At 44.2% G+C, this 15,190-nt stretch overlaps 1 protein-coding gene across 1 annotated transcript in view; it reads left to right on the plus strand.

Annotated features, from left to right (window-relative positions):
- The window catches only part of KCNT1 (potassium sodium-activated channel subfamily T member 1), a 739,470-nt gene that overhangs the window by 615,453 nt on the left and 108,827 nt on the right, over positions 1 to 15,190 (plus strand). Inside the window, exon 20 of the mRNA XM_078640347.1 lies at positions 13,969 to 14,074. Coding sequence (XP_078496473.1) covers positions 13,969 to 14,074 — 106 coding nt within the window. The remainder of the gene's footprint in view (positions 1 to 13,968; positions 14,075 to 15,190) is intronic.

The following is a 15,190-nucleotide window of genomic DNA, read 5'->3' on the forward strand; positions in this document are numbered from 1 at the left end:
GCTGTATTGGGTGTTGTGATTCGTGCTGTGGTTTCTGAGATTACCCGCCTCAAAGGTTTGGGCTCTCTCTTTATTATATTAGTATGGATATATATCTTCTTCCTTCTCATTATCACTCCTTCTTTCTAAGCAGGATGAATTTGTGCATACAGGTTCCTGCTGGGAGGGTAGGTAGGCTGAAACACACTACACTAACTTACTGTCAGCACAGTGGCAAGTTACAAGCCTTACCACTGAAAACTGGTCCATAAGCCATAGAAGTTATTACTGCACTTTGTTACCCCTAGCAAGGACCTTGCAAGCCCTTGTCACAAGGGTAATGAGCACAGGAACAGTCCCTCTAATAGTTTCGCAGCAGCAGCATTGGAACCCTTGGAGTAAGAGTTGGGGACATAAGGTGGTGAGAGGAACAACTGGGGGGCAAGGCCCATGGCAAAAATGGTCATAAAGTGCTTTAGCAGACAAATGTAGTTGTCAAGAGCATGTCAAGATCTGGATGATTTGAACAAGCCTGAGGGGGATGTCAAAGCAGGGAATTATGCAAGGAGAAAGGGAGGAAATGGTAACCGCATGGTTAGGCCTGGGTACAACTTAGATCACAGTGGCGTAATATCATTTTGGAAATTTAGGGGCATATTAGCAAGGGCGTTATTGCCGCTTTAGAGGCACTTTTTGCCGATAAAGCGGCATTTTTTTTATCGCCCAATTACCGAGCTCTTGCTAACAGCAGTTAGCGACAGCTTCCAGGCGATAGCGACCGGTTTGGGTCCCGCTTTGCATGTCAGCTATATTTATCGCTAATGACATGCAAGGTCGGCGTACCCAAACTGGTAGCTAACACAGCTATCACCTATTAGCAATACCCGTGACGCGATAAAAAAACGCACGCTAACCGCGATTAGCGCCAGGATTTTCCACCTGGTAAAAACCTGACAGCCATAGAATCCACCTCCCAGAGACTATTATGGCTAAGTCCCCACCTGCCTTTTAGCAAGATTTTCCTTAGCGATAGGATTTTTATTGCTAGAAATCTCACGTTATAAATGGGATTCACCGATATCGCTGGATTTTTTATCGCCTAGAAAAAATCGCACTAAGCGTGGTTTGCGATAATTGTCGCACGTTGTTGCTAATATGCCCCTTGTTTTATGCTTGATATGTGAAATTTCTGAAATTAAAACATTCAACGACACTGTGTAGTTATGTCGCTTTAACCACGCAATCAAGCAGAATATGAGCAGATATTACTTAGAACAATTTTGTTTTTTGAGCAAATTTTTTAGCACAAAATAAGTCCTAGCATTCAAATCTAAAGTAAGGATGCATTTATAATTGACACAAGGACTCATTCTGCACTAAAATGTCACACTAAGTGACCGGTTTACATTTTGTGTAACTTCACATAATCTTCCTGCAATTTCGCGTAATCACACAGAAGTAAATTACATGAATTACGCACACCCCTAGTGACGGAGTAGGTCCATCATGGTTCACCCCAGTAGGGAGTTTTTCCCTCCGCTCATGTGAGCAGTCCGAACACAGGTGGTGATGGAAGGTCCGATTGTAGACAGATCGAAAAGTGGAAAGCACCTTGAGTAAGAAATAAAGGCAAAATGTATCTTGAAAGATTGCAAATGTGATGCTAAGCTCGACAGCAGGCGATGTCTTGCCTAAATGAATGCGTACGAATTTGTGTTGACATTCAGCACATATAGTAATAGCTCGGATATTATTTAGGTCTTGTTTACAAAGGATTGCTACTATAGAGCACTATAATTAATGAGTGTTGATACAACCCCAACCCAATTAACTTTTAAATCAATAAAAGTATGGTACATTTTTATGTCGGGTCATCCTGGACTCAAAGAGGTTGCACAATGTGCTCAGAAATGTGTCCTTAACTTACTGATTTCTTCTGTTTGACAAGTATCTCATTTGCAGCCCAATAAGGGAGATATGTTGGTTCTTTGTTTATTGCTGCGGTACTTGCACAAATGCTTGTGTGTACAGTGATACAGGAACTTCACACCCTGGCTCTTGCTTGGGCAAAGTTGAAAGCCTCTGCATGTCTCCTTTAGAAAGCTGTTTAACTGACCTTTAAAATTTCATACTGAAGGAGTGCTCTCCACACGCGACAAATCCCACACCTAAGAAAGAAAACCAGGCACTGCTTGAGTGGGAAAAGAAAGGATCCAGATTCCAAAGGTCTTATTCAGAGGAGAATATATTTTTACTTTAGCTCCTGAGATAAGCACAACAACCTGGCACCAGTTTTGCAATTGTTTCTGCCCTTTTGTTCCCTACAGAGAAACTCTTAGAATTACACAGGAGGATACAACTTCCGAAATTCAGGCTCACCACAGAATGCTGCTATTTAATTGAAACCCAATGGTGAGGTGGCCTTTAATTTCTTCTTGTGTCCCAAGCTTTTATCCTCATCTGGTATGTGCTAGGTTGCATTCTAATTGGTGGATTAGAAATAGCTTCAATCTGAGCTTGCATCCAGTTCTACAAGGCAGGTCCATCAAATCCCTCCTGTGAGCTGAGAACCCTTATCTCAGTCCAGCTAATTCAGTCTGCCTAGAAGTGTGAATCTGAGGGAGGTGACTGATGGAGCCTGACTTTGGCAGATCCCTGTTTATATCTGAGTAATGACACCCATAACATGAGACTACTGGGTAGCTTACTACATCAGCTGTTTAAATACCTTTGGATAAACGTGGACAACCATAGGCTGAAAAGAGTTGAGAAATGTGTCATCTTAAAATAGCAAAATGATGGAACAGGGACAATAAGGGATGGAGGAATTATCCAAAAACATTGCATCAGTACAATTGTTACTCACTGAGAATTAGCTCTGATTCCCATTATCAAGGCATGGGAAGGGCTCGAATCAATGACTTCTAAGCAAATTAAGGTGCTCGTTTGATTATGTTGATCGAGGTTTGTGGGATACCGAGGGGTATTCAAGGCAGCACACTGTGCGGTGTGAGAAGTCATGGATGCGATTTTACGGTATAGCTTGGTCTTGGTTCAGTTGTTATTCTACCTCATATAATGTGAATATTGAGAAGGGGATGGCTTGTGAATATATGAACAAGACCAAACTAGCCAATTACTAAAAAGGGCTGTAATATAATATAGCCTTTTAGCCCGCCATAGCGGGCTATACTGGCTATTAAAGGTCCGCTCCAGCGTTAAAGGTCCGAGCTGAAGGCGAGGGCCTGTAACAAGGGAGCGGGACGCTACGAAGGGCTATAAGGCTATTAGAACATTGTGCCACTAGAGGGCACAATGTTCTAACAAATTATACAAAGGTGTCTAAGAGCCCGAGGAGATTGAAATCTACTAGGGCTCCACGAGGACTTTGTTTAATCAAATATGGGAATGTTGCTCTGCGGGCTTTTACCGGCCCGTAGAAGCACAGAGCACTCCATTGTCTGCAATGGAGTGCTCCACATTCTGATGTTCTAATCAGAATTAAATCAGAGTATGTGCAAACATCCATGAGTTACAGGGTCTTCATTTTTCAAGACTGGATACAAGGAGGAAACAAAAGTATCCATAATAAGGTACCAACCACATGGTGCGCAATGTAACCTGCTTTCGATTACTAGTTCAGGTTAAGGATTGAGGACTTTCACCATAGGTAGAAGTCCTAAGAATTCCAAGCTAGTTTAACAGTGTAGGACCCACATCTCTGAATCTCCCCCTCTTTGTAAATTCCATGGATAAGCCTTCCTACTGAAAATGTGCTACTGTTGTCAAAGCTTGTATATCAAAGAAAGGTGGTATTATCTTAGAATTATTTCCTGGAACTCATAGTACAGAATTCATTTTGCAGGCTATTTAGCTTCCCTAAAAAAATAAGAAAGTTAAATGGATGGTTAACCTAGTCCTCCCTTAGAAGCATCACACCTGCCAAGCTCATCCTTGCAGGCCCTCCCTTAATGCCAGCATCTACCAATGAATCCTCCCCAGTGTGTGAAAGCAGAACCCTCTCTGCAAAAAATTACACTGTCCAACATTGCACTTTATTTTCTTTGTTTATATAGAATGCATAGAAATTGGAAATCATGTTATTTGGAGGCGCAGCAATAAGCTAGACACCCAGTTCGTGGCCTGAGAAATTGGGCTCGGCCCCGACCCTGAAAACTGGTCAAGAACCTGGGCGTCCACATTGACCAGAAACCTATGCTTGAGGCACATGCCACTACCACTGCAGGAACATGTTTTCACATACTCATTCTCCTAAGAAGAGTATTTCCTTTTTTACCATCCTCCACATGGAAAACACTGATGCAAGTTCTAGTGCTGAGCCGACTGGACTACTGCAATGCATTGTTGGCTTCGGCCAACGATGCTTCTTTGGACAAATTGCAGGTAGTCCAGAATACTGCGGCCCGCTTAGTATATAGTAAATAGCAAATATCAAATATGTCTTGTTAAACCTACTCTATACTGTCAATGTACTAAACAAGCATTTGCAATGCAATAGGTCTCGCATTAGGAAAGTTTGAGCTATTGGTATTGTAAATGACACATTTTTTATTTATGTGTTGGTTTTGAAAATAGCGAAATTAATACAATGCCAATAGTTTTAACTTTCGCAAACGTGACACCTATAGCATTTGTAATGCAATATGTGTTGTATTTACATTACTTACATGTATTGATATTACAAATAACAATGGCTTTTATTTTTTTAAATAATTAATACTTAAATAAAAGTTATTGTAATTTATAATGGCAATAGCTTAAACTTTTGTAAATAACTTTTAGGAAGATTATGTTCAGTGTATTTTATTGTGATGAAAATCCAAGAACAGAAGTGAAATATTAACATATTTTTGTGACATTTGTAATAAAGCTTGAAACATTGAGAAAACATATTAGAACCAGTTGTTGTTGAATGGTTGCACAGAGTGATGCTGCGGCCTTCAGTGGTGCTGAGTGATGCTGTGGCCTTCAGTGGTGCTGAGTGATGCTGTGGCCTTCAGTGGTGCTGAGTGATGCTGTGGCCTTCAGTGGTGCTGAGTGATGCTGAGTGATGCTGTGGCGTTGAGTGATGCTGTGGCGTTGAGTGATGCTGTGGCGTTGAGTGATGCTGTGGCGTTGAGTGATGCTGTGGCGTTGAGTGGTGCTGTGGCGTTGAGTGGTGCTGTGGTGTTGAGTGATGCTGTGGCGTTGAGTGGTGCTGTGGCGTTGAGTGGTGCTGTGGCGTTGAGTGGTGCTGTGGCATTGAGTGGTGCTGTGGCGTTGAAGGATGCTGTGGCGTTGAAGGATGCTGTGGCGTTGAAGGATGCTGTGGCGTTGAAGGATGCTGTGGCGTTGAAGGATGCTGTGGCGTTGAAGGATGCTGTGGCGTTGAAGGATGCTGTGGCGTTGAAGGATGCTGTTGCGTTGAAGGATGCTGGTGCGTTGAGGGATGCTGTGGCTTTGAGGGATGCTGTGGCGTTGAGTGGTGCTGTGGCGTTGAGTGGTGCTGTGGCGTTGAGTGGTGCTGTGGCGTTGAGTGGTGCTGTGGCGTTGAGTGGTGCTGTGGCGTTGAGTGGTGCTGTGGCGCTGAGTGATGCTGTGGCGCTGAGTGATGCTGGTGCGTTGAGGGATGCTGTTGCGTTGAGGGATGCTGTGGCGTTGAGGGATGCTGTGGCGTTGAGGGATGCTGTGGCGTTGAGGGATGCTGTGGCGTTGAGGGATGCTGTGGCGTTGAGGGAGGCTGTGGCGTTGAGGGAGGCTGTGGCGTTGAGGGAGGCTGTGGCGTTGAGGGAGGCTGTGGCGTTGAGGGAGGCTGTGGCGTTGAGGGAGGCTGTGGCGTTGAGGGAGGCTGTGGCGTTGAGGGAGGCTGTGGCGTTGAGGGAGGCTGTGGCGTTGAGTGATGCTGTGGCGTTGAGCGATGCTGTGGCGTTGAGCGATGCTGTGCTGTTGTGTGGCCGTACAGTCGGAGTGCTAACAGCTGTGGGGACTATGGGCAGTCACAGGAAGCACAAGGGGAGGAGAACCAGGCAGGAAAGGGTGGTTTAAACAGTGCGGCGAGGTGCTCTTGGATGCCGCTCAAACACAAACACATTTTTGTAAAAAGCTGGCTCCACTAAACAAGCAATGCATGCAACTAAATAAATAATTAAAAGCGGGCGCCATACTGAATATAAAACGTGCACAACTTAATAAATAATTAAAAACGGGCAGAAGTGAAAGGGGAGAAGAACCTGGCAGGAAAGGGGGCGGGGTTGAATTTACAGATGCAGCAGTGCGGAGAGGGGATCTTGGGTGGCGCCAGAACAAAAGTGGAGTGAGAAATTGTGACGGAATGGGGCGGAGAGGAGGGATAGGAAAGGTTGGGGGGGGCAGGGAAGCTGACGAGGAGGTGGGAAGGGGCAGCGAGGCGCTAGGGAGAGTGCTGTGCTTTGAGGCATGACGGCCTGAAGGAAGGCAATACATTGCGGAAAGAGGTTCAGGGGGAGAGTGTAACAAGAGCTAACATCTGGCTCTGCCACTGGAAAACTACCTGCCGGCACAACTGTAAATGAGGCGGGCAGAGGGTATGCCATCGCAATTGGAATGTAGTACCTCTGGAGCACTCTGACACCTTCGGGTAATGTTTGCGCTATATAAATTCGCATTAAATAAATACCCTGTTCGCAAGACTCTTAATCCAGCCCCAGCAGTGAAATTATATAACTCGCAATTTGAGTCAAAAGGAAAAACAAGCTGTAGAGTTAGAAATATTCATCTAACAGTTGTAGAGTTAATGTACGGGGCACCGGGTGTACTGCGAGAGCACCCACACGCGGCGCCATTCACGCCGGTGGAACTGGGCGTGGCGCCACCAGCTCTGGATCACCAGGGCCGCCTCGTTCTTCTTGTGGGACTGGCAGTGAGGCTGCGGTGAGCTGGGAGAGACGTGGAGAGAGCACTGGGGTGAGGGTGAAGAGAGAGGGGGACCGCGTGGAACAGAGAGAAGAGAACGGGGGAGACAAAGCGGAAAAAGAACGAGAAGGAAAAAGAGTGATTTAGCAATAAAATGAAACAAACAAAAACACAGGTAAGAGAAGCAAAAGGGAGAGACACCGCGAGAAACAAATGGCGAAAGGCATATGAGAGTCCCAAGTTAGAGGGGAAAGTGTTGGTAGGAAGGGAAATATGGAAAACATGGAAAGGCAAAGATGGAGAAATGAAGGGCAGAAGTTACAGGGGCAGGAGAAAGAAAGGTAAAATATATAATGAGGTGATGTGATACAGGCAAGAGGTAACCATAAAAGCAAAACAAGAGGTAACGATAAGAGCAAAAGAAGTCGGTGGGGGGGATCAGGGGAGTGAGCGAGTGGGAGGGAACGAGCATATGGGGTGTGAGTGAGGCCAAGTGCGCGCTGGCGAAGCGTCACGCTTCAATACCGCACATGCATTGGGAGGAATGCGTTTGTTCAAGAGTGTTGTTTCCCCTACAATACGGCAGAGCTTTATAATAGCTCGACCTAAAAAACATGTAAAACATATGCCAAATTCCTGTGCATAGTGTCAACCGAGTGACACCTAGATTCATAGCATAGTGCATATTAATCACTGTTTGAATTGCCTATCTGTTTCACAAAATAAATAAAACAAGCCCTCTGCCCTGGTAGTGAATTAATAGTATATGCGTTTGTTCTGCCAAAACCCTCATTTCATGATGCCTAAAAACGAACTGCAAATTATGAATACATTAAAAAGAATCGTGACGATAAATATCCCCTCCAAAGTCACTTGGTAAAACCTCCGGTGTGAACCATGTGTGAACGTTGGAAACCCCTCCATCAGCAATTAGCCTCTGACCTGCATTTTAAGAGAGAAGTTCACTGTCAACCCAGTCTCTGAGATCTCCGAAAATAACAGGTTTAAATGAAAGCCATCTGGCTAGTAAATGAGGCCGCCGCTTCTCCGGGAATGCAACTAAACACATAGGGCCTTATTTATGAAGTCCTTACGCCGCCGGTGCGTCACTTTTAAAATGGGAAAAAGTGACGCACCGGCAGCGCAAGGCCTTCATAAATAAGGCCCATAGTGTGTGAACATTAGTTGATAAGTCAGCTTCCCAGTGCGTGCTTGCACCTCAACAGAACTATCCATCCCATAATGCATCATATCGACATGCGGATATATATATATATATATATATATATATATAACCCTTGAAAGTCAATTGCCTCCTACAATCGATAGACACTTAGACACTATTCAATGTAGTGTCTCAGGTTTATAATCCATAGGTTATGCCACTGGAATACCCAAAGGATGTCACTGTTCTTTCCTGCGTCGCTTTTGGAAACCTCTGGTCGATTTACGTATTTCAGTATAACCGATTTGCTTTCCTAAGGCTGTGTTGACCTTGGTTACATGTTTGTGCCTTTTAAATGGCTTTTATGTTACCTGGCTCCAACCAGTTCTTTATTTAAACAATTGTGTTCCCTCTCACTCTATTCTATTCCATTCGAAGAGCCCTAAAATTGTGGCGTGGAGTGTAGAACTAAGGAGGCCAGAAATTAGCTATCGATGTAATGTTGCTGGGCTTTCTAGTCCTCTGTTTAGCAAATGTGCCTATACAACCGGATTATGCAGAAAATAAAGGCCGTGGGAATACGGGGGGGGAGGGGGAGGAATGATCGGTCGGTATGTTAGTTTTCATGGACTAATTACTATGTGCATTTGCGTACACAAAAAAGAGGCTCACTTTCTCGGAAACTTTAATTGGACTTTTGTTACCATTGTATGGCGGTGCTCAAAATGTAGATGCCCTTCTGAACGAACTGAGCGCCCAGCAGAGGTAGAACAAAGACTGGTGGCTAACTAGCAAACCGTGCAGACACTTCAAACCTTTCAAGACAGTAGACTGGATGATTCACAGGGTGTCACGGGGATCAAACGAATGCATCTATTTGACTGCCTTTAATTTGTCAAATTGGAACTGCGACGTTGTCAGGATCGCGTGAGACGATTTCTTTCTCCCGTGAGACAAGGTGAGCTTGCACGCACCGCGGGTAGAATCATAGTCAATTCAACATCCCGAATATATTGTCATAGTAAGGAGAACAGTAACATAACTTTCCAGGCTCCATTTGCTTCATTTCATCTCCCCTCTCATCGCTTCGAGGGGAAGGAATACAATAACCAAACACGTCTTTGTAAATGCCGCCTGGCTAGAGCTTTAAATGTCAACCAGAAACCCACGTGAAACAAATGCTTGGCAAAGTAAATAGGTTTCGCTTGTGAGACCCATTGGGTCTGCCAATGCATTTTGTTTATGTTGTACATAATGCAGGTGTGGACAGCGAAGGAATGGGTCGGGGTAGCAAGAAGGGAAAAGTAGCACATGAGGGAGGGTTGAAATAAGGTAAGTTTTTACAAACAAGCTCTTGGCATTGCTGTGATTAGGGGTGGGGGAGGAGAAATGAGGCTCGGGAGCAAATGGTAACGAGCGCGTGAATGGGAAGAGCGGCCGTGGGAGGTGGGAGGGGAAGTCTGAGAGTGCGAAGTGCAGGCAGGGGGCGGGGAGCGGAGCCTTTGAAGTGTGAGTGGCTTTCATGTGGTGATGCAAGGCAGGCAGATAGAAGCGCGGTCACGAGACCACATGCACTTCTAGAAAACCGCATTTTTTTCAGAGCTTAGTTTAGCTCTTAGTTGAGCCCCAATAGTCTCGTCCTATTCATTCCTTGCGGAATGGAATAGGACGAGACCTAAAAAGAAAAGGGCATTTTAGAATATGTTTTTAATTTTTTTAGAATGCACTTTTGTTGAAATAGGGACTCACAATCTTAGTCATACATACTAAAAGTTTACCTGTTCTCACCCTCTAGGAGTTTGGCACAGAGCTGTGAGGCTAAACTAAATAGGCAATGTGTAAAGTATTTGTGCATACACAGACACATAGTGTAACATAGTGAAAACAGCACAAAAGTACTCCACACTAGTTTAGAAAAATAGCCAATATTTACCTGAGCAAAACAAGGCCAAAAAGAAAAAACTCCAACATACAAAATCAAGATATGAATTTTGCAAGAATAAATTAAAATGGGGTGCAAAGTCTATAGCTCCACCTGGGGCTATTTGTTCATACTTGACCAGGACACATCCAAAAGTTCAGTCCGACAGCACGGGCTAGATACAGGAATCACGTAGACCCCCTAACACTACCTTGGACGCGTCAGGAATCAAAGACGATGCGTGGCGCAGAGGAGGTGAAGTGTCGCATGTGCAGGTGATGCGTCAGTTCCATAAGGCGGTGCAGGGTAGTTAAAGCCTTGCTGCGCCGGATGATACGTTATGCAGGGGAGGTGATACGCTGATGCCATAAGGCAGTGCAGGGTCATTGAAGCTTTGCCGCTCCAGGACAATGCGTTGCGCAGAGGAATGGATGCATGGGTAGCTTGTGCAAGGCCTCAGTTACTGAAGGCTATGTGGTTTCAATATTGTGTCAATGTTGAAAGCACACTGCGTTGATACTGTGTTGAACCGCTAGGCTGAAGGTGATGCGCCCAACAAAAGCCATGCAGGACCATGCTGCGTCGGATTCAGAGCGCAGAGTCACAGCCTTCGGTGAGGCGGTGCTCAAGATTCACGTAGTGGTGATTCTCCGGAGGTACTTCAGCAAAGTCAGGCTGCATTGAAAGTCAAGATTGTTGCGTTGCACACTTGGCGAGTGGTGTACACAGCTTCAGTGCCAGCAGTGGCAATGCATAGATTTCCCAGGGGTGCAACTGTTCCGGAATGACACTTGGAGTCGAAGCGTTGTTTTTTTTATTGCAACACCAAATTCACCTTCAAGGTCACAGGACCGGATTTGGCACCACTTGACAGGAAATGACTCACAGCAAAGAAGCCCAGTGATGGTAGCATGATGCAGGTGAAGACCTTGATGTCCTTGAGACTTCAGCAACAGGGGTCAAGCCCTTGGGGAACCTCGGAAAGCAGGATGCAGAGTGTAAAGTCCAGTCCTCTCACTCCCAGGCGAGAAGCAGCATGCCAACACAACAAGACAGCAAAGTAAGCAGCAAATTGTCAGTCCCTTCAGGCAGTACAGCTTTCCTTCTTCCTGGTAGAATGTCCTCAGTCCAGAAGTGTTCTGAGTATTTGGTGTCAGAGGTCCAGTACTTATACCCATTTTAGCCTTTGAAGTACGGAGACTTCAAAGAAAGGTCTTTGTAGTGCACAAGACCCTTCCCTTCCTGGCCCTCGCTCCAGAAACACTACAGGGGGTATGCAGCTCTTTGTGTAGGAACATGCAGAATCTATTCAGGTGAAAGTGCCAGCTCCACCAAACACTTTAGCAGGAAGGCTCATAAGTCTGATGATGGGCCATCACGATATGCAGGGCACACCCCAGCTCCCTTTGTGTGTCTAGAGTGAATTTACAAAGCTCAACTGTCATCCAACCGAGACGTGTATTCTAGGAACAGGCAGAGGCACAGAGTGGTTAAGTAAGAAAATGTCAACGTTCTAAAAGTGTCATTTTCAGACCTCCAATTTAAAAAACAACTTCACTAAAAAATGTGTTCTTGAATAGTGAGTCCAGAGACACCAAACTCCAATTTTCTATATGCTCCCATTTGGAAGATACACTTGGTATAGTGAAAAATGAAGTTTGCAGTTTCTCAGTCCAGGACATGAAAAACACCAAAGGACATGTCCTGCCTTTTAAGTGCACTGCACTTTGCCCATTGAGCTACCTAGGGCCTACCTTAGGGGTGCCTTACATGTCATTAAATGTAAGGTTTGGCTCTGGCAAGTAGGTGAACTTGCCAGGTCGAAATGGCAGTTTAAAACTGCAGCCATAGGCACTGCAGTGGCAGGCTTGAGACATGGTTGAAGAGCTACATATGTGGGTGGCACAATCACAGCTGCAGGCCTATTAGTAGCATTTGATTTACAGGCCCACACAGTGCACCATACTAGGGACTTACTAAATATGCCAATAATTGAGAAACCAAATACCATTATATTTTAGACACAGAGCACATGCACTTTAGCACTGGTAAGATGTGATGCCCAGAGTCCTACAACCAGCAAAAACAAAGTAAAAAACAGAGAAGGAAGAAGGTAAAAAGTTTGGCAATAACCCTGCCGAAAGGACCATTTCCAACAACTTTGCATTTAAAATGTGATGTATAATAATAGACATTGTTGCATAAACACATTTTAAATATTAGCATATTTTTCAAAACACTGTTGGTCATATCTACTCTCTCCAGCAAAAAATGAATACTTAATGGATGATGTTTAAATGTTCTGTCTAAAGAATCCCAAAATCAATTAATATAGCCCTCCATTGCGGGCTATACCGGCAGTTAATAGCCCACTCCCAGCATTAAAGGCCTGAGCTGAAGGCGACAGCCTTTAACAAGGGAGCGGGACTTTAATGCCGGTACAGCCCAGCTACAGAGGGCTACTAGGCAGATAGAAAATTCTTCCACGAGAGGGCAGAATGTTGTAACAAATAAAACAAAGGCCTCATGGCGCACCAGGGGATTGAAATCCCCTCGGGCTCTGTGAGACCTTTGTTCACTGCAACAGCTGTGAACGACAACATTGGAATGTTGGAGCTCCGGGCTTATACCAGCCATTAGAAGCCCAGAGCACTCCATTGTTTTCAATGGAGCTCCCAACATTCCAATGTTCTAATAAATCATGTAACACAAAAATAGATAATAACAAGTGTGATATAGCCCTATGGCGGGGGTTGATGTGACATATATTAGCCACAAGACCAAGCATACTACATAGTTTAAAAATAGTCAAGAAGGAGCACGTTCATCTAATCAATCGACAATCAAATATTGTAGTCCGGATAATGAGATCCCGATGCCTGCTCCGTGTTCAGGTCTTTATTTGCAAGAATTTTTTTTTCCAAAAGTGCTGAAATGTTTTGTAATCCAACATCCTACAAAACAATTATTCGTTTGCACAGCCTACGCGTTTCATCCCACCTAGGGACATCATCAGGGCTCCTATATTATAAACAATCGAAATATGTGGAAAAATACTAAATTTCTTCTGTGATCATACCTGAATATCAGAATTACCTTCCTCTCCGAATGTTAAGCTAAGTCTCCAGTGCTCAAACGTAATTCTATCTTCATCTTGCACAGCGTGCAATTTAATGCATTTTCAATACGGCAGCAAAACAGCCCAATGCGTTTCGGAGCTCCCGGTTCCTAGATCACGGGACCCGTGAATTTCACAAACAGGATTTGTTCCAAACGGCGTGAGCAATAATCACCTTTGGTTAGTCACTCATCTAATGGTACTACTAACTCCTTAATCCAAACATATAAAGCAATGTTAATTCTATACATATAATTTGCCTTTTCTAAAGTATTATTCCATAGGGCCTAATAATATAGTAATTTTCAAAATTGCTCTACCTGGGATCAATGTTTCTATAATGCAGCCTGGGTGGAGATCATGCTAAGTGAGCATGACTGTTTCGTCAGCCCAATACAACCCGTCTAATGCGTAATGCAAATTTCAGTGTGCTCACCATTCCTCCCCTGCCCTGCGAGCAGAGCAGCCCCACACCACCCCTATGCTGCCACAGCAGAAAGGAACAAATAAAATGATAATAATATCAAGTTCTTATCATTTTATCATTACTTTCCTTCACTGATGCAATGCAGTGGGATGAGGCTTCTCAACCTTAGCGGAGGAGCCGCCACTGCCATTACCTCTTACTCACCCAGCACCTAGACCTACAGAAAATACCTTCAGCAATGGCCCTTGCCATTCACTTTGGAATTCAGTTGTGCCACTTTGACCCCTCTAAACTCCAAATACCCCCATACTTTTTATGCCCTAGACCTGCACTACTCTTTGTGAAGGGAACTTTCCCAACCCATGTGGCATGTGCGACAATATAAGTAGAATAAAATAAACTAACAAATGTGTAAAGTCGTATTGTATCGTGTTTTCTTCTTATGTCAATTTCTGTTTTCTCTGTAGGTATGTCAAAGGGTACCCTCCCAACTCACCTTACATTGGAAGCTCTCCCACACTGTGTCACCTGCTGCCTACAAAAGCACCCCCCTGTTGTCTACGGCTTGATAAGGTACAATATCCTGTCCTTTCCAAAGCAGATGTGCATGTGATATGTGCAGCTGCACTGGCACATGATGTGCTTTATTTCAACTCCATACCATCTCTTAATGTAATAATACTCAGGTGATGCCCGGATTGTTGTGTTTCAGTTTCTTTCTCTTAGCATGTATACATGAGTGCCTAGAATGACTAGCAGATGCCTATTATATATTGAAAAATTGGATGCGACATTAAGGGGAAAAAAACTGAGGATCCTTTTTCTGACAAACTCTTTTGTCCAAAATCTTTAAAACGAATAGCATTCTCCAGGTTGTCAAAACTCACTAATGCCTTTTGGATCTAACAAGTCCTCTCAAGTCTTTGTTTTCATTGAGATCCCATTAAATCTCTATTCCCTTGGTCTTTGTTGAAAGGATACCCTCCACTGAACAGCACTATTACTTTTGTGTACATTACTCACTTTCTCATGTAGTTGGCCTTCTTTAAATTCTCTCCCAACCTCCTTCCACAAAACAAAATCCACCTCGCCCTTGTCATCCCCTTCCTCCTCCTCCTCTTCCTCTTCTTACATTTTTTTCCCATCATTGGCGTGCCCCCGATATCTTTCTCAATCACCACCCAGTTTGCTTCCTACTCGATTTGGTCCTTTGCTCTTCCCTTCATATTCCTCTACCCTTTCTTCATTCTGTGCCCTGTAGTTTTCCCCTTTTTTGGTTTGAAATTGGACAGCTTTAGCTGTCTGAAAGACCCCATGCCATGAGTTCTTTAAAAAAGTGCAGTAAGGTGAAGTCCAGAGAGAGAGGGAGGGTAGGCATAAGGTCAGTCCTTTTCAGACATTGGCTTTAATATAGTCTTCATAGTTTCCTATTGCTTGGATGGGTGGTTCAGATGTGGTCTTGGCATCCCCTGGATGGTTACGTTGTTCCATTTGTGTTCCCACGACATTTTGGTGATGGGGCATTGCGTCCTTTTGTTCGACTGCAGATGTGACATGACAGTTGTGTCCAATGTGTTCTTTGATGCATTTACTTTGTGAGGATGACAACTTTAAATGCTGAGTTATTGCATTTTATTTAGGAAGTGTGTGTTTTGTTTCAGTAATTACTGTTGAATGATCATGTCTTTT

Source organism: Lissotriton helveticus, chromosome 5_1 (genome assembly GCF_964261635.1).
Source record: "Lissotriton helveticus chromosome 5_1, aLisHel1.1, whole genome shotgun sequence".
NCBI classification, from domain to species: domain Eukaryota; kingdom Metazoa; phylum Chordata; class Amphibia; order Caudata; family Salamandridae; genus Lissotriton; species Lissotriton helveticus.